Consider the following 18,652-nt stretch of genomic DNA (forward strand, 5'->3'; position numbering starts at 1 on the left):
GGCGCCGCGGCACTGCTGACCTGTGGGAGGGTCACCATTTGTTTCCTACCCTGCTGAGAAATCCCTTGATGCTTCCTCAAATGAATCACCTCCCTGAATGTGGGGACCATCTTTTTTCCAGTTTCCTCCCTTTCCTGAATACTTTGAGGCTGGACTGCAGATTTTCTGTCATTTTACCTTCCCAGGTAAAAGCCACGAAAGAAATACAGTCCGTTCCCCCAGCCCGAACCCTTGCCCATTTGCTGGCATCATGGACCACAGGTGGGGACACACCTCTATTTTAGGGGTGTGCACTGATTTTCAAATGCCTGAGAAGAGTTCTAGAGTGATTCTGAGTCGATCTGTCTAGGATTTGAAAATACTTGAATCTGCACCATGACACACCCTTTCACTGATGTTTCAGAGGCACGGTCATCCCTGTGCCTCAGGGTCGTAACCATGAATGTCGATCTTGGAATCTGTCGGGGAAAGTTCCAGTTATGTAAGGTTTTGAACTGATTCTCGATAAAGTGACGATTATTGTGGTGAATGAGTTAAATGAGCCCCTACAATGCTGTAGTTTTTTTTTTTTTTTTTTCTGTTGGAGACTAATTGTCTCTTTTATGGAAAAATTGTTTTAACTTGTCAGGTTTTCACTCTGAACTGTTTTTAATGTTTACAAACCTCACTCTAGCTCTAATATTTTGTGTTTCTCCATGACCGAGGAAAAAAACGCTTACTGCTGGTGGGAAGATTTTGCATTAACGTGGAGAGTCCCCAGGATCTTGTCCTAGTGAGTGTTTACAGCTTCAGCAGCATGCAGTGTTAACGAGAGAGAGGGTCTGGGTCGGTCTGGGGGTGGGGTGAGCAGAGCCTGTGTGAGAAATGTCCAGCTGTGCACACATGGCATTACGTTCTGCTTAGCAGAGCAGCGTCTGATTTCCCCGCGCGGGTAGATTGATCAGGTAGCGCAGCTTGGCTGGGGATTCCGCAGGAAATGGTACTGTGCTATCTCTGAAGGGTCGGGGTTTGGGCCCCCTGAACTGAACATCCCATACAATCTGAGTTCTGCCGCAGTTCCTTTCCAGGGCCGTGACCCAGGTCACCTGTTCAAGCCCCTGGTCTGCTCAGGGGCCGTGGGCTGCAGATGCAGACCCAGCTCATCAGGCGGTAATTCCCCTCCCTCTGTTCCCGCAGAGGGCAGCCAGGCCTGGTCACAGCGGGTCTGACGGAGCCCTCTTCCCATGGATGTTGTGAGGCAGTACAAACCATGCTTCACAAACTCTGTACCTATTATGTGTAGTGATTTTTGAGGAGATTATGACATCTGGATTTTATCTGTTCATTTTATGTATTTATTTTGCATTTGTTGAGTGTATATGCTTAGTCAAAATGGGGCTTATCTCCCTCTGAGAGTTCCATTTAAAAACAGGGTCACAAAGACTCAGCCTTGCATTAAATGGGGCCCACTTAGAAGGACCACCCTGAACTGTATCAGAAATCTCCTGCTGGGACTCATGTTACTTGGCCTCAATAAAAAAGCCACCTTTGAAGTGAGATTGAAAAAAAGAAGACTGTTCAGGCAGGGTTGTTGCCCAAATCTTCCCAAGTCATTTCAGTAAAACCAGTTTATCATCTGGTTGAAAGGAGCCTATTGGCCTCCTGAGGATGTGTTGTCAGCTGCAAGGAACGGTTCTGAAGCCCATCGCAGTTGTAAACGCTGATAGATGATAAAAAGTGGTGACACCTTGTGCCATAGGCCACTTAGGGATTATTGAATAATTTGCATCTTAGTGTTAGAATCTTGGAATTATTTATTCCCCTGTAACTATTTAATGTCCTTTGTGCCATGAGACTCTCCCATGGTTTTTGTAAATATATTTCTTTATATTTAATAAGCTCCCACTACAACCGGAAGTGGCCAGGTATGCAAATTGGTGTGATGCAGAGTCATAAGTCCTGTCACGTGTGGCAGTGTGGTGAGAAGGAAGGAATATGGTTGTCCAGTGTGAATGGAAAGACCCCTGCATTTTCCTTATGTTGTCTCTGTGTACAAACAAGACAATCTAGATTTGGGGGGCTTAAAAGGACTGTTTTTTGCAAACTGAAGGAAGCTTATTTTTGCATTTAATAGTTCCAATATGGACCCATGTCAGTTTGGTTTGGGGCATTTTTGAGGCTGAGGCAATCTTAGTGTTTCTCAATTTTCTGGTGGGATGATATTGGCTTTCATAGTTGGTGCCAGACTTGTGTACGTTTGAATTTGTTCCTGGAGACTGGATGGTTGAAACCCTCAAGCATTTGGTGGAAACTCTGGTGGTTTTAGATGGATGCAAACACTGACGTCTTCAGAGAAAGTTTATCCTGGCATCGATTTGGTTGATGCGGTATTTTTTCTTTTCTCTGATTCTCCTTTAGCCTCCCTTCACACTGCCTTCACACTGCTGAAGGCATGGGGTGGGGCGGGGGTAAGTACCTTTTCCCTTTCATACAGGGAGATTCTAATCACGAGAGCCTAAAGATACTTGTTGGCTCCATATAAAGCCGGGGAAAGACAAAGACAGTTACAGATTAAAATCTCACAACAGAAGTTCGATTTAAAGCAAAGAAAATAGATTTTCACTCTACAGCAACAGTCGTCCGAGAGATTCCCTTTGCCCACAGAAAGGCAAGAATGTAGTAGCCTGCGCAGTCCCAATGGCCATGTCTTCCATGGCAACTTGAACCAAAGTGCCAGTGTGGACGAAGCCCGGCCTGGCCCCAGGGAAGCCAAGGACACAGCCTGGTTCTGAGAGCTCGGCTCTGGAAGGTGGATGCCACCCCCTGCCCTTTGGGCACCATCACTGCCCCTTGGCTAAAGGCTCATGCCCGTGGGCAGGCATGGAGTGTATCCGACCCCACCCTGTGTCGGATGCTTCTGGAGAGAGCTTTGTGACTCAGTTGAAAACATTCCTACTCTTTTAAAGTTTGCAGTTGCATCTGCCTTTCTTCGAAGCTTTCTTAGTGATTCAATCTTGGGTTAAGCCACATGCGGCCTCTGAGGAGATGAAGCACTAACCCTTTTGTCTGCACATGTATGTGAATTCTTGCTTGCAGTGAATGACCCTTGAATAACCCCTCCCTGTTTCAGGTGTGTGTGGCCCAAGCTCACCTTTTCTTGTAGACTTGCATGTGCTGTTTGGGAAGAAACCCCTCACCTCTCCACGTGTTTAAGAGGCGGACCAAGTTCCTAATCTCGGGCTGTACAAGATGTTCTGTGGGTTGTTCTCAGAATCTGTCCTAACGGATGAATAAAGTGTGGAGACAACATGTGGCCCCTGTAGTGATTCTGGGAGGCCGTGACGACTGAAGTGGGTCCCGTTGTGCCGTCCACGTTCAAAACAAAGCAACCATGAAGTCTTCGTGCCACTGCCAGATTGTCATTTTCTCCACCTCTGGTTTACAGGAAAATGTGGCATTACACAGGTAGCAAAAGGTGAAAACACCTTCTAGGCTGCTGCCAATTGACTGTCTCAAGCGAAATAAAAAGTTGCTTCCTGCTCCAGCGACTGCCATTAGCGTGTGAGGTCTCCAGACACTTTTCTGGCTCCTAGTGAAGTTCGCAGAACTCAGGGGCTCCCTCTTATTTCATCAGCAACCATTCCCAGGACCAGCTAGGTGACAGCCGGTGAAGTGGGAGCAGGGGCGGGTCTGGGAGGGGAGAGGAAGGAGGGGGAGGCTCAGACCGTCTGCCGTGGGCCTGTCAAGGGCACTGGACATGGTTACCCACCCAGGGTACTTCCTGCCCTCTTTGGAAAAGCGAGGTCTTGTGTGCTGGAGCCCACCTGAGAGCGGGAGCCAGCGTGGGGAACAGCGTGCCTTGGCGCCGGGCTCTTAGTGTGAGTTTGGGGACTCACAGGTCTGGACAGGTGACTCGGATTCTGATTTGGGTGCCCCTCAGAGAGGACGCAGGCCTAACACCGCCTGCCTTGAGCTTTGTAAATGCTCCTGGCTCTTTATAAAATCTCCTATTTCTTCTCTTCTCAGCAGATATCGCTGAAATCATAACTGTCTGGTTGAGAAGGTAATTTGAAATATCTGGCTCTTTACATCATTTCTTTTATTTAGAAACTGTCTCTGAAAGAAAATACCCTCGATATCTGTTAGATCTAGAAGAATTTTCTTCTCAAAGTTGAATGTTTGTTTAACTTTTCTTCACACCAGTAAATGGCATTTATATATTTTTAGGCTTGACACAGAGGGGTGGGTTCTGATATAGTTTCCCTTCCTTTGGTCTAGATTCTTATTCCATTTGGATATAATTTCTCAACCTTGGGGATTTATTTTTTCCTTTCTAGTTTTTATTATTCTATAAACATAAAAGTAAAGAAAAAAAATTACCCGTAAGTCCGCTGAGTAAATCAGTGGCAACTTGCCTAGAATAAAGTTTAGTTTATGGATCCTTCAATCGTCTATCTTTTTCACAGGGTTAGTTTGTTGTCTAGTTTTTATGCCAAGACTTTAATTTGGGTGACTCGCTATCTAGACACCCTGGAGTGTTGTGTTTTCTTTGGGATGCATTCTACACAAGGCCGAGAGCCTTCATTAAGGGGTTAATAGCCTGGACTCTAGTGAGCTACATCAGAACTTTCATGGTTCTAATTTAGAGTAGGAACTTGTCTCAAATGACCTTAATCAGTTTTGTTGGTGGGATTAAGGAGAGGCCCAAAGTTTCTTTTCATAAGTGCACCTCAGAGGAGAGAACGCGTGACACAATTGATCTGCCAGTGGTTTGTATGGGTTTCAGTAATAGCCTGGAACTATCCAATCTGAGTCGTCTTTGGAGGACACTGCTGAAACCCGGTAGGAAGCACCCCTTTTATCAGGAAAGCCACCTGAAGGGACGGTCAGGAAACGAGGACAGCATGGGGGCCTGGTGTCCACGCAGGCAGGGCCGGGTCTGGCTGCTTCCCTTCGTGGGCCGTTTTGCTTTCCTGCGTGTTCCAGAATTGATTTTGCAAGTTTCAACTCTGTTCTCCTTTCTGCAGATGTGAGGAAGGCAGATATTCGGTGCTTGGAGGGAGAACTGGCTGGTCCAAGGGTTCCTGGGGGAGCGCGAGGGCAGGATGCCTGTGCCGCCTCTCGGGACTGGCCCAGGCCGCTAAGGCCTCTCGCCTGCCTCCAACTCTGTCACTCCGTAACCCGTTTAAAACCGAGTTTTCAAATCCTGCCGCATGATGAAACTGACGTATGTGGATAAAAGCAGTGCTTTTCATAACTTGATTCTGATGTAGTTTCCTCTAAAAGAATGCTAGGGGTCGAAACTATTTGTATATGTTGAAATTTGTAGGGGTTCAGGAACCCGTGGCAAAAACACTTAACTATTTATTACAGGTATGACTGTATTTTTTCTTTTCCCAAAGTAGGTAATTATGTCTTTGTATATTTTAAGACAAATAATAATCACTTCACCTTTGGTGCCTTCCGTGTGTCAGTCACATGAACACTCTTGTCAATCATGGAATTGAAAAAAAAAGATGTACATTTAGTTAAACAAGATAACACTATTTTTGTAGCATGATTTTAGATTGTGTCCTTTCAATATTGCTTCCAGCAATGTTGGTTTTGAGGTTTGGTCATTTTCCCTTTAAACTTCATTATATATTTTAAAAAAGAAGAAAAAAAAAAACCCCAAACCCCCGGCTTTTTCGGTCTTGTTTTCTGCTGCTTTCTCCCCAACATCTTGTTTCTGCTTATTTAAACAGCCTGAGAGTGAGAATATATTGCTGTGAAGTAGTTATTGATCAGTATAACTGCATTTGGCATTTTAAAACCACTTTTTCAGTTTGAGCAGCCACCGCTCATCTCAAATAGTAAGAGGAAAGTGGTTCCATAAAAAAAGGACAGAACATTCTCGGTGCTCTGACTTCCCCATCTTTGGGTCTAAAACGGTGAAAAAAGCCCTTTTCTCTGGCTGGTGTCTGTCTTCCAGATCAGCTCAGGCCGCCGTCCTCCGCCTTGGCCAGCCTCCCTCTGCCCGCGTGAGACGTGCTGGGGTGGGGTGGGGGGGGGGAAATCTCTGCTGGTCTCGGGCTCACCTTCCACTCGGATCTCAGATTGGTTTGTGGATGCCCTGGGTAGGTTCCGTGGCCCTTCCTGGTTTCCCGCCCAAACATAATAGATTCCCTGCTGTGACAAGCTTGATGAAATTAAGACACAGAGGACATGCCGACTGCTCCTTTTGCTTTCCCACCCCTGCAGGACTGAGTTATGTCTGGTCAAGAAAAGTCTTGAGTAAACTAGCTGAGCCCATTTAAAATGAAGGAATGGATTTATTAAAACATACAACTGTAGCTTTTTTTTTTTTTTTTTTTTTTGTCGCTTTGAAGGGTCGGAATGTGTCATTATTTTCTAACAAAGGAAGTCGAGTCAGATGGCTGATAATTCCCATGTGATTACTCGGTACTTGGCCCAGTGGTACTCGGGAGAGGGGCAATGTTAATTTAACAACTACTACACTTTGCTTCTTAAAAGTCTATTTCCTTTAGCAGTGTAGACACAGCTGCAGGGCGACCTGAGGTGCCGCCTGTTTGGCAAACTTTGGTTTATGCTGTTGGTAGGTCAGAGCTCCCATCCTGGCTTTTGAAGCTGGTGTGGATGCCCTGGGGTGGACACCACCCGGCTCCCACAGGCTCCCAGGTTTGACTCTATCCATTTGGAGTGGTTTCGGGGCCCCAAAGCCTTTGCTCCTGTTGGTTTGTCCCTGACAGCAGACAAAGCCTTGTGCTGCCCTCAGTTTTCCCTCTTTATTTCTTTTGAAGGACCAATTTTTCACGGTACTTGTCCTGATTGTTTTCATAGTGTTCAAATCTGTATTTTTGTATGTAGAGGGAAATAATTTTCTCAACACTAATCGCTAATAAATGCTGTATTAAATTGTCATGAAGGAGTTCTTGTTTAATAAACGGACATGTAAAAACAGTATCATCTCTTTCTTCGCTCTGCCTCGCCTCCCGCCCTTTCAAAGGCTGTGGCCCAGATCCTGGAACAGGCCCGTAGGGCGGGGGTTGAACACAGCCACAGTTGGGGGTGAGGACTCCGCGGTGTCGCTGTCCACAGGCAGCTTGGCTGGGCCTGGCGAGGTGGGGCCACACCCACAGGCCCGTCAGCTTCCGCACAGTCCACTTTCATACGTGTTTTCAGAACACACTGTGTGTGAAAGTTGGGGCAGAATGCCTCGATCCTTTTCCATCGCCGGGGCCAAAGCACTGACTTACCATGGGACGTTAGCCTGATGCGTGGGTGAGACCCTGGGCCTCTTGTGAGGACCTGGGCAAGTCACAGAACCTTCCGTCAGTTTCCTGAGCTGTGAAAGAGGATTGTGTGGGGTGTAGAGTACACGTGCAGACGCCTAGCGGGGACCTGGCGGGGAGCAAGTGCGCGTGCATCACTGCTGTAACCTGGAGCTGCCAGGATCCACACGGCGCGTGGGACCACTCTGTGCTGACGCATGACACCCGGCAGCGTTGCTCCGGGTGTGTAAGGTTTTTTTCAAACACACACACTCCAAGCAGGAAGTCAGTCTGATTTAATCCATTATGGCTTTTTTCAGGGTAGGAGATTCACATGCAAGAGAAGAACAAAAAGATTACAAATGCCCAAAACATGGGTCCAGAACTCTGGCTCATTCACAAGGCCTCTTGGGTCACAGGAAATGCCATTTAAGAAGCTGCTTTTGTGTAAAAAAAAAAAAAAATTATAAAGTTACAAAATCCCATTGAAGATACATGCACAGCATAATAAGGTCCTTAGGTGAACACAGAAGGCACGTCTCACCCCTCGTGAGGGTCAGGTGTTCAGAAGCACATTGTCCTGAGGGCCCAAGAGCCTCTCGCCTGCTGACGGCCCAGGAAAAGACAGGGTTTGGCTGGGCCTGCCCAGCTGCCCTGGGGGCTGTCACTGCCACTTCGTCGTTTGGAGCCCTCGATCTCTTGGACCTGGTAAGCTAGTCTACGAGCTCTTCTTGAAACAGTCTTAGACCCAGAAGAGGCATGTCATCTGAAGAAGATATGGTCTCCAAGGGTGTAAGGTATCACTCATGGGCACTGGGACCCACTCTCTCCTAGATCATACAGCAAAGGCCAGTTTTCTCCCTGCTTCGAGAATGAAGAGGGAACTGTTGCTCCTTGAACAAAAGAATCTTGGAAGCATCGTTCTCCACAAGATGCCTGCCGGGAGCAGGGGCACCAGATGCAGACAGAAACCACTGGGGCCCAGGGGACGGCCCTCCGCCGGTTTCTGCCTTGTCTCTCCCCCGCACTCACCGCAGCGTGAAGTGCTTCCTGGGATGGTATAACAAGGCTCTATCTGCTTTGTCCCCTTGTGCTTATTTTTGGCAGAGGTTTAAGGGCTTAAGGTCTGTGGGACAGAAACGAGAAGTGGCGGAACGATGCCCTCACGAGCAGAGAGGCTGGAGAGTGCTAAGCCGAGGGGTGCCATCGTGTATGCCGGGCTCAGGAACGTCACCCTGGGGCTGTGAGGAGGCCTGCTCCATCAGCAACTCCCGCTGCTGCTCGAGAAGTCACAGCCTCCCTCCCAACACGCACGGTCCCCTGGCCACACTCCGGCCAGCATGGTCAGAAGGTGCAGGAGCGGAGGCCTGCGTGGCTCAGGCTGCCAGGGCAGGTCGGGTCTTCAGTCAGAGTCAGAGTCGGAATTCTCTTCTGAAAGGAAAGCAAAGAGGATGCTTGGCAGGAGTTTCGGGGCCACCGGTGCCCGGGAGCCGTCTCTGGGGAGGCACTGGCGGCTGGAACCCGGGGCTCAGGCCGCTCCCGCAGCTGATGGCGCTGTGGGTGGTGTCTGCTTGGCGTGAGGACCGTCGAGTGCTTGGGACCCTCCGGGTGCAGTCGAATGGAGGTGGGGAGCCCAGATGCCCCTTGCTCTGGGGCTCCAGGCCCTCCCAAATCTGCCTGGGCCGTTCTCACCTGGAGGTGTCAGGGTTGTATATCTGCCCCCCAACCTGCAGTTCAGCAGGTCAAGATGGGGCTAGCTATTGCCCAAGAAAGTAAAACATACCGGAAAATCAGGAAGCTTCTTTTTAGCCATTTCATAGTTTCAATCTCCCCTGTCCCAGGAGTTTCAATGTCACCTGCCTGGGGACCGCAGGCACTCAGTGGAGAGATGCCAACTCCAAGGCAGGGCCTGCAGGCCCCTCAAAAGCCCCCCTTGTCCTTCTGTCCAGCCACATGTCACTGCTGATCCTCACAGGACGCGACCACCTGTTCCAGAGAAACACCTCACCTGGACGGGAGCACCTGCCCTTTATACTCTGTTGTCTTCCCTCCATCTGTCCCATTTCTTTTGCCTGCACACTCCTATACATCCATCAAAACCCAGCAATGGGGTCACCTCCACAGCCTCCTAGCTGGCACATAGGATGGGTGCTCCCTCAGCTGCTTCATCCCTACCTCTGTCAGCTCTCATTGTACTGTTACGGTTGACATCTACTCTGGGCTCCTCGTGCCCCCGTTTATGCCGTGTGTGTACATCACCACTTTGTCTCTGGGTCTAATTCCTGTCTGGGCTGAATTCCCTGAGGGCAGGTAGTTGGCCTTGCCCGTCTGCACATCCCTAGGGCCCAGCACATGGCAGCCTCTGTAGGTGTTTGGGTCAACAGAGGCTGACAGAGGGCCGCGAGGGATCAGGGGACACCAGGCTGGGGGAGTTTGGTGCTGAGCCAAACATCCGATTTACTCAGTTGCAGGAAGCTGACATCTGCCTCTCCATTTAAAGCCGGCCTGGGGGTGTGGAGAGGAAGGGGCAGGTAAATGGCCTGGGCCTTCGGTCCCAGGTCAGCTCCTGGGCTTCCCGGCATTTCTGTGCTGGAGCCTCCACCGCCCCTGTGACTCCTGCCCCCTGGGCAGGGACCTCCACCTCCTCTGGTGTCCTCCCTGGGCAGGAGAGCCCTGGGCTGTGGCTGAGGAAGGCCCGAGGGAGATCACAAGCTCCAAACCAGCTTGGAGTTTGGATGCACCCCTATAGGGCCCCCAGCTGGGTGCATGCACCCTGAGGATGTGACACGTTGGTATGGCTGCTGTCGTGGATGGAAAAACCAGCCATCCAACTTGCAGGGATTTTTTTGTTTTTGTTTTTTAAATCAGGTAACGATACAACAGCCATTCTGAGCTGAAGGATGGCTTGAGGGGCCAAAAAGTCTGTGGCACTTTCTTTGGATCTAAAAAGTGAAACAAGCCCGAGCTTGACTGTGTTTGCCTGGGCGCTGCGGATAAGCATGAGAGCTTGGGTTCGCTGGCCCTTGGGCTGGGGGCAGGCGAGACTGGGGACCGGGGGTGCTGCTGTGGGACAGGCGGCCACGCTGCAGCCCAGTGGATGGCGTCCAGGGAGTTGAAGGGGAGTGACTGGCCGTCCTGGGGGCTTGTCAGGGAAGGTTTCATGAGGAGGAGGTGCCGGGCGTGCCCTCAGCTTGCCCCTTCTGGAAAGGCTGTGGCCCTGGGGAATCCTGTGCTTCCCAGAGGGGACCGGCTTTATGATCAGTGCCGCATGAAGGGATAGGAGGACCAGGCTGTGAAAACACGTCCTGCCCGTGGGGAGAGAGGAAATGCTCTTACTCCAGCCTCAGACTAGCCAAGTGTCCCCAGGGGAGAGCAGGGCCCCTGCATCAACCGTTCCAGGTGATGCGCTGGGTTCTCTGGTGGGACCCACAGGGTGGCCACCTACCTTCTGCCTTGTCAGCTGTGGTCTCATCTGCGGAGTCCCCTTGTTTGAGGAATTTGGCCACATCGTTAAAGATCAGGTAGAAGTCAATTGCAAACACGATGGTGGCGAAGAAGCCAAACACCTGTGCGATACAGGGGACAGGGGGGATGGGATGCGTCATCAGGAGCTGGGAGCCTGGGAATGGGGAGGGCCAGCCCCGGAGCAGCCGCTGCCCCATCCGCATAGCTTTGTCTTTATCTGCTTGGATAAGTAGCTCAGATTGGCGGACACAGACCCCTCCCGTTAACGACAGATAGGAAAAGGAGCTGTTAACTTGGTTTGGCAAACAGCCTTTTCGAACTCCGGGCAGAGTAAATCTCCAATAAGAGGACAGTGGAGTCGCTGAGATCCATGTGAAAGTCCAAGGTACCTAGGCAGAGGCAAAATATGCCCAAGAAGCTAAGAGGGGCACCCACTTAGGAGTGGGGTGAACTTGAGTGGGGCATCACTGGGCATCCCCCCTCCCAGGGGTAGAGTGGCTACTCACCCCGGCTGCTTTGGAAGCTCCGTCCGAGTATTTGGCCACAGCTGTGATGGAGATGGCGAAGTAGATGAGGGCCGCTGTGACACAGCGTAGGAAGTCCTGGGGAGAGAGGGGCATGGTCACAGCGCCCTGAGCTCCCTGGAGTGGGGCACAGCATGGGAAGGGGGCCACTGGGAGCCGAGGCAGGGGAGAGGGGCTCAGAAGGGCACTGTGTGCCAAGAACAGGGCCGGAATCCCACTGTCAGGGGAGGATGGGTCTGGCAGCCTGGACACACCCGGCCCCCAGGTCCAGCGTCCATGGCGCTCCCCCTCTTCCTGGCCCCACCTGCACTCCCTGGTCCTCCCCGGACCTCCACCCCGCCCCTGCCCAGTGGCCCCCTGTAGGCTGCCGTCCTCTGCCAGGTGGACAGCAGGGTACGGACCAGGCTGGAGCTTGCCCTGTGGCCTGGCCCAGATGCAGACTTCCCCGTTTGGCGGGGAGGGAGAAGTTGGAAATCTTGTCACTGCTCCCTCTGGCTCTCCGATAGGGAGATCTGGCCCCGGACCTTGCTTTGCCACATACTTGTGGCAGATCATTTATGTATCATGGTTTCTGTCTACCGGTCCCTAAAATGGGGACGGGGTGCAGCCCATCAGGAAGAATGCTGGGTATGAAGTCAAGAGACCAGAGTTCAAGTGCAGCCTTTGCTGTCCCTTCTCTCTTACCCATTTCATACAGCAAAGTCCGGGATGGGGTTGTGGGCCCTCCCAGGTGATAAAACGAGTTGTCAGGTGGCTGAGATCTGGGTAAGCCCTGCAAGTCCTCAGTTAACCCGCCCTGCCCCATGTGGAAATGGCTAGAATTCCTGCGGCAAAGACTCATGCCGATGGGCCCAGTTGGGAACACCAGCGCCACCTGACGGCGAGGGGGGAGGATGCCGTCTGGGGTTCGTAGCCTCACAGAGGGACACTGGAGGCCCTGGAGGCAGGGCAACCTGCCCTGGGTCATGTGGCTACCGTGTGGTGGGGCCTGGATCATCCGAGGCCAGGCCTACCCACCAGGCTCAACCAACTGCAAATGGCCCCTCCAGTGCATTGAAGAAAGGGTGAGGGCCGAAATGCACACCTCTCCGTGATGGCCAGTCAACCCCTTCCTCCCGGGGCCCCAGCCCTCACCATCATGGGCCAGCACAAGCCCTGCCACTTGTCGTTCAGCTGCATGGCATCAGCAAAGAGGAAGCAGAGGGCCAGCAGGAACTCCAGCAGGGGCGCAGTGAGGAAGGCGGATGCTGAGGACGCCACATAGCAGACGAAGGTGATGAAGGAGAGACCCTGGGAGGTGGGGGAGGGAGAAGTCAGAGCCCTGCACAGCCCCTCCCTGCAGGCAGGACTAGAGGGGGCTCCAGCAGGTGAAGTGACCTGCCCAGTCCTGCAGCTGCACGATTAGAACTCTATCAGACGCACACCTGTGCTGCCCCCAGTGTCTCTGGGCATGGCTCTGCATCCTGACCTCAGGCCAGCTCCCTGCAGGACCCAGTCAGGAAGCCCCAGCCTCTCCTGCGTCCAACCCCCCAGGAAGCTGCCTCCTGGGGCTGCGCCACTCCCACCTGCCCCAGAGGCTCTATGGCAGAATCCACCCAACTCAGATGGTGCCCAACGGGAAAATCAAACCCAACCTGTCTCAAAGGCAGTCCACTAAGCAGGAGCCAGTTTCAGAAAATTACACCCAACACCCAAGGTTTGTGCTTGAATGAAAAATTTACCTGAAAAACAGTACACAAATGTGGCGCTTTAGTTAATGATACGCATGCTGAAGTATTCAGAGTTGAAATGTACTGATGTCTGCAATTTACTTTGAATGCATCAAATAATAAAACGGATTGATGCAGATGAGAAGAGTGAGGTTCAGGGAGATGAAGTGCTGTGCTCAGTGTCGTACAGCTAGTAAGAGGGCATCAGAATTTGAACTCTGGCCTGGCTGACTCCACATCTGGAGTTCTTAAGCAACACTGCCCTGTGGTTGCTGGCCTTTATCTGTCCTGGTTTTGGTCACTCTGGCTGGGTTTGAGCAGGTCCCTGGCTGAGTAGCTCAGAGTGGGCCAGGGGGCTATGTGGGGATGACACCCAGATGCCCCACAGGAGGCCCTGTGGTAGCTTCAGACAAATGAGCTGCAGAGCACCCATATCTGGTCTGAACATGACAATGGAGGTAGCTGAGCCCAACTTGAACAGATGGGAAAATAAGGCATAGAGATGGGCTGAGAGGCTGCTAGGGCCTCCCAGGAAGGCAAGGCCACAGGACTCTGGCCTGGCCCTATCCTCTACTTCCTCTGCTAAATGCTGTTCTGTCCCTCCTTTTCCTGTCCCCTACCCCCAAAGCCTGATTCTGGGGATCCCCCTCTCGATTCTGTTTCCTCATTCCCTGATTCCTGGTGGCAACTTCCTCCCCCTTCCTGCCCATGTCAGCCTCCCCACTTGCTTGGGCCTGGGGGCAGCCAGAGGTGACCTGAGGGGGGCAGGAGTGACCTCCAGTGGCTCCCCTTGCGTCTTCAGTGCCCACTCCTCATCCGTCCTTCCTCCCCACTTCATCCTCCTAGACCTAGATTCTCGGCGCCCAGCTTTGCCAAGGGCCTCCTCTAGGCTCTGGCCAGCATCCCCTCCACCCATGAGGTGAGCCTGAGTGGGGATGTGGTTGGGGTCCCCTCTAGGGATGGTGGATTCAAGGCTTCTCCGAAAAAGTGGCTCCCATCAATCTCCAAAGTGGGGCTGCGTGGCCAACCAGGAGGCAACTCCCTGGAGTGTGAGCTGCGAGTCCTGGACCCTGATGCCTCATCTGGGAGTCCGGCAGGTGCCAGGCTGGTGACCTCTGGGCTGACCCCAGAGGCAGAGGAGGTGGTAGGACGGCCTCCTGCCATCTGCCCTGGGTGGTACAAAGGAGAGGCTGGGGCAGAATCCTCCTCTCTCTGATCCCTGCTGTCCCCTGGCCCTCAACTGACCCACGTCAAATCCCCTAGAGGCTCGGGCCTCAGCTTTCTTGTCTGCGAAGTGGGAATAATGACAGATTATCAAATTGCTGTAAATCTGAGTAACAAGTGCTCCACTCTTATCCCGCCTCCGCTCCGCTTGGCCTCTTCCCTTCCCTCCACAGAGGCCCAGCACCAAACCCCAACCCCACAGGCCGACAGTGCGTGAGTTTTCGGAGTGTCCCGAGGACAAAGGCCACTTGATGGGCCTGGGGCGGGAGGCGGGTGCGGGAAGGAGCTCAGCGGGGGCGGGACGGCTGGATCCTAGCGAGGGAGAGGAGGAGGAGGATGAAGTCACCCCGCTGGGCCGCCTCTCAGCAGCCTGGGTGGGTGTGGGCTCCCTGCGCGCCCCCCACTGTATGGCCCGGGCCTCACCCAATTCCGGGGGTCCCCCCTCCCAGCTGGCGGGACTCCACTCTGGCTTCCGCCCTGCAGCTCGAGGCCCGGCCGGTCCTCCCTGAGCCCAAGAAAGCGAGCCAGGGAGCAGAGAGACGACCCTGGCCCCCGACCTGGGGGTCGCGAACGGCCGATTCCTCCCAGGCCCGGCCCGGGCGTGGCGAGAGGCTTTGCGGAGCGGGGTGCCCGCGATGGAGGCCAGAAGATGCGGGAACGCAGCCCGTCCCAGGGGCCCAGAGAGGGCGGAGGCGCCGGAGGTCACACAGTGCTGGGCCGAGCTCCCAGGGGCCCGGCCGCCGCGTCGGGGGCCCCCTCCCCAAGCTTCCCTGCGGCTCCCGCCTCGCCTCCGACCCGCGGCTGAGCTTCAGCGAGCCCGTCCCAAAGCGGGGAAGTTTGCCGATCTCAGCCCAACTTCGCGGGGCTGCGAGGGGCGTCGGCCGGGCGGGGCGCCAGGACCCGGGCGTGCAGAAGGCGGCGCCCCTAGCTCCACGCCCGGGAGCTGCAGGCGGGAGCTGCCGCAGGGGTCTCGGCGCCGCCGGGAGGGGGCCGGGGGTCCGCACTCACCGTCTCCGCCAGCAGGAGGCGGCCTTTGAGCGAGCAGAGGAAGGCGCGCGCCGGCAGGAGGGCGCGGAGCCCGGGAAGGGCCGCGCGGGGCTGGGAGCGGCCGGCGGGCTCGCGGTCCGGGTCGGGCTCCGGGTCTGGGGGCCACATGGCGGCGGCGGCCGGAGCTCGGCCTCGCTCCCTCTCACCCTACGCACAGGAGGGAAACGGAAACCCAGACTGTGCGGAAGGAGAACCGAGCCAGACTAGCTGGGCGCGGGAGCTCGCCCCGCCCCGCCCCGCCCCGCCCCTCCTCCCTTCCTGCCCTCTCCTCCCCTCCTCCCCTCCTCCCCCCTCCTGACCCCTCCTCTCCTCTCTCCCCTCTTCCGCCCGCCTTCCTCCTCTTCCCCTCTCCTCCTCCCGCCTCGGACTTTGGCTGCCGGGGCTGCTTAGGCCCTCGCTGTTCCGACTGGCAGTGATGCTGGCTTGGGGCTTCCTTAGACCCACCCCCGCATTCTCCCCTCACCCTTGTCCTGGCGGCTGGAGACCTTTTTATTGCCGCCCCCGTCGGAGCTCCCACCCATCTCTCCTTGCCCAGAAGATTGTCTGCATTCGCTGTCTCCCGTCTAGCTTCCTGCCCTAGCTCGCGTCGGAGATCCAGGAACTTAGGCCTTCAAACAGCGAGACCTCTCTCTTGTTTTCCTGCGGCTTTCACCCCACTGTCAGCTCCCTGCCCCACTCCCTCTCTCTTTCTCCCCTGGCCACCCCTCCCATCTTTGGCCAGCCCAGCCTCCTGCGGCCTCTTTGTTGGCTGCCCCAGCCCTGGATTCGGCACCACCCCCGTCTTCATCCCAGGAGGACTCCCAGATAGAGACCTCGGAGCCCCAGCCCCTATACAACACACACATGTCTCCAGGGCATCTGGAGTTCAGTGTGACCAAGACCCAGCCCATGACATTCTCACTATGCCTGAGCCTCTGCCAAGGGCACTGCCATCTGCCCTTCCACCCCCAAGAGCCAGAGACCTGGGGATTGGCCTCGTTCTCCCTGACCCCACCCTCACTTTCACCCCCCATCTGTCACCAAGGCGCGCACGTCTTCGCCTCCTAAAGCTTTCTTAGATCTCTGTCCACATCTCATCACCACAGCCTCCATTAGATCTCAGACCACTGCTGTCTCTTTCCTGGACTGTTGTGAGGGTGTCTTTAGGAGGCCTCTCTGCTTACTCTCTTGGCAGCCAGAGGGTTGCTTCAATCATCAGTCACAGTCACCTCCATTCTCCTCACCTGGAAAAACCTTGGGAGCTTCCATCTTGCTCAGGGTCTGGGTATAGAGAGTAAAAACAGCCCCTTGCTACCCTTTCCTCTGTCTCTCCCACCTATAGAACTTCTTATCTCCTCCATGCTCCCTCTTGCCACAGGGCCTTTGTACATGCTGATCCCTCTACCTGGAATGTTCTTTCTCCACCTTGTTATCTGATTAACTCCTCTTTTTCTTCTGTGATCATACTGCATTGTCACTTTCTCAGAGGAGACTTCCCCGACCTTTCCAGCTAGGTAGGAGACATTCATTCACTCATTTATTTATTCATTCTACAGCAGTGCTAGAAGCCCAGGATGCAGGGAAACCCCAGCTTTGTTTGCGGGGAGGCTGGATGGGTAAACACTAAGCATGTCCAGAGAATCCTGAATTAGATGATTCCTGGTAATAGATGTCTGGCTGGTTCAGAGTGCAGCCAGGCAGCCTGTGTGGATGAAAGGACTGAGCTAAGGGCTGGGGGTGAAGATGAATCAGACAAGGGGTGGAGCCAGATTGTGGAGGACCAGGCCTTGGTGTTTGGATTTTGCTCCAAATTCCCTGGGAGGAGGCCAGGTGAAGATTAGAACAGAGGATGACCTGGTTCTGATCTGTGTTAATTAAAACATGCCCAAAACTGTAACTCAATAATAAGAAGAAAACAAGCTAATTTAAAGAATGGGCCAAAGATCTGAACAGATGATTCAGCAAAGATATATGAACATCCAAGAAGCACGTGAAAAGATGTTCAATATCATTAGACACCTAAGAATGTGAATTAAAGCCACAATGAAATCATATTGTACTATACACCTATCAGAATGGCTTCGTAAAAGGGGATGCTGCCATTTAAGTGCTGGTGAGGACGTGGAGCAACCAGAACTCTCAGACGGTACTGATACGGGTGGAAATTGTTACCACCCCTTTGGAAGACAGTTTGGCAGTTTCTTAAAAAGTTAAACAGAGACCTACCATATGACCCAGCCATTTTACTCCTAGGTATTTACCCAAGAGAAATGAAAGCACATGTCTCTACAAAGGCTTGTAGGCAGATGTTTGTAGCAGCCCTATTTTTAATAGCTCCCACTGGAAACCACCCACAGTCCATCAACAGGTAAAGGGATAAACTAACTGTGGGCCATTTATACAGTGGAGTACTTCTCAGCGATAAAAAGAAATAAATCATTGACAAACGCAGCAACATGGATGCATTTTGCAGATATTATGTTGAATGAAGAAAGTCAGACTCGAAAGGATGATACTGTATGAGTCCATTTTTGTGAAATTCTAGTACAGGCGAAACTAAGCTGTGGTGACAGAAGTCAGATCAGTGGTTACCTGGGGGCAGGAGGAAGCTTTCTGGGGTGCTGGAAATGTTCTTTATTTTGACTGGGGTGATGGTTTTACAGGGACGTACGTTTGTCAAAACACATCAAACTGTGCACTTAAAATGGGTGCCTAGTATTTCATGCAATTTATATCTCTTCTACTGAAAGCGTTCTGAGAAAAAAAGAAAATACAGTGACTGACTAGAGTGGCTGAGAGGGCCTAGGAAAGGGCACGCAGATCCGGGTGGGTACCCTTGTGTGAGGTGACCAGATATCCATGACGACTGTGCATTCCCCGCAGGCTCTGCGCTCCCCAGGGGCCTGTCATCATGGCCCGCCCCATCTCAGAACCCATCACACAGGATGGCACCAAGAAATGTCGGTTGTGGAATGAAGGGGGGTGGCCCTTTTCCTTTTACATTCTTTGTGTAAGGAATATTTTCTGTTCTCCTCCACTTATTTATTTATCTTATTCTTTGGGTTATAATTATGTACTATTGTGCTTAATTTTGTTGGTTAAGTAGCTCCATCTTTGGCCATTAGGACCTCCTTCAGGTGGGTGCTTCTGTACCTAACATGCCCCGTCTTTTTGTCTTTTTTCCGTTTTTTTTCCGTTTTGTTTGGCCATGCAGCATGCGGATCTTAGTTCCCCGATGAGGGATCGAACCCTTGCCCTCCGCAGTGGAAGCGTGAAGTCCTAACCACTGGACTGCCAGGGAGTTCCCATACATTTCCTTATTTTCTGACCCTGTAAGATGCTTCAGGTTCATCTTATATTCTCCCCATCCCAGCCCTAGGATCAGCTGTTCTTCCAAGAAGCTCCAGTGCTTTTTACTGGAGAATGGTGTTTAGCAACCAAGATCTCTCCGGAC

General features: G+C 52.9%; 1 protein-coding gene across 1 annotated transcript; it reads right to left on the reverse strand.

Moving 5' to 3' along the window:
• Positions 1 to 7,529: 7,529 nt before the first annotated feature.
• CMTM3 (CKLF like MARVEL transmembrane domain containing 3) lies at positions 7,530 to 15,448 on the reverse strand. The gene is made up of 5 exons (XM_068529412.1): positions 15,181 to 15,448; positions 12,374 to 12,529; positions 11,222 to 11,317; positions 10,696 to 10,816; positions 7,530 to 8,681 (listed from the first exon to the last, which is right to left on the reverse strand). Exons 1-5 carry the CDS (start codon positions 15,325 to 15,327, stop codon positions 8,653 to 8,655), a joined length of 549 nt encoding a protein of 182 aa, XP_068385513.1. The 5' UTR covers positions 15,328 to 15,448; the 3' UTR covers positions 7,530 to 8,652.
• Positions 15,449 to 18,652: the final 3,204 nt, after the last annotated feature.

Source organism: Eschrichtius robustus, chromosome 19 (assembly GCF_028021215.1).
Source record: "Eschrichtius robustus isolate mEscRob2 chromosome 19, mEscRob2.pri, whole genome shotgun sequence".
Lineage (NCBI taxonomy): Eukaryota > Metazoa > Chordata > Mammalia > Artiodactyla > Eschrichtiidae > Eschrichtius > Eschrichtius robustus.

Excerpts from the sequence above, each read along its gene's own strand:
- CMTM3 (XM_068529412.1), bottom strand. The coding sequence starts at position 15,327 with ATGTGGCCCCCAGACCCGGAGCCCGACCCGGACCGCGAGCCCGCCGGC. Across the intron at positions 11,318-12,373 it reads GCTTGTGCTGGCCCATGATG|GACTTCCTACGCTGTGTCAC; the intron begins GTGAGGGCTGGG and ends CTCTCTCCCCAG. Across the intron at positions 10,817-11,221 it reads GAGCTTCCAAAGCAGCCGGG|GTGTTTGGCTTCTTCGCCAC; the intron begins GTGAGTAGCCAC and ends TGTATCGCACAG.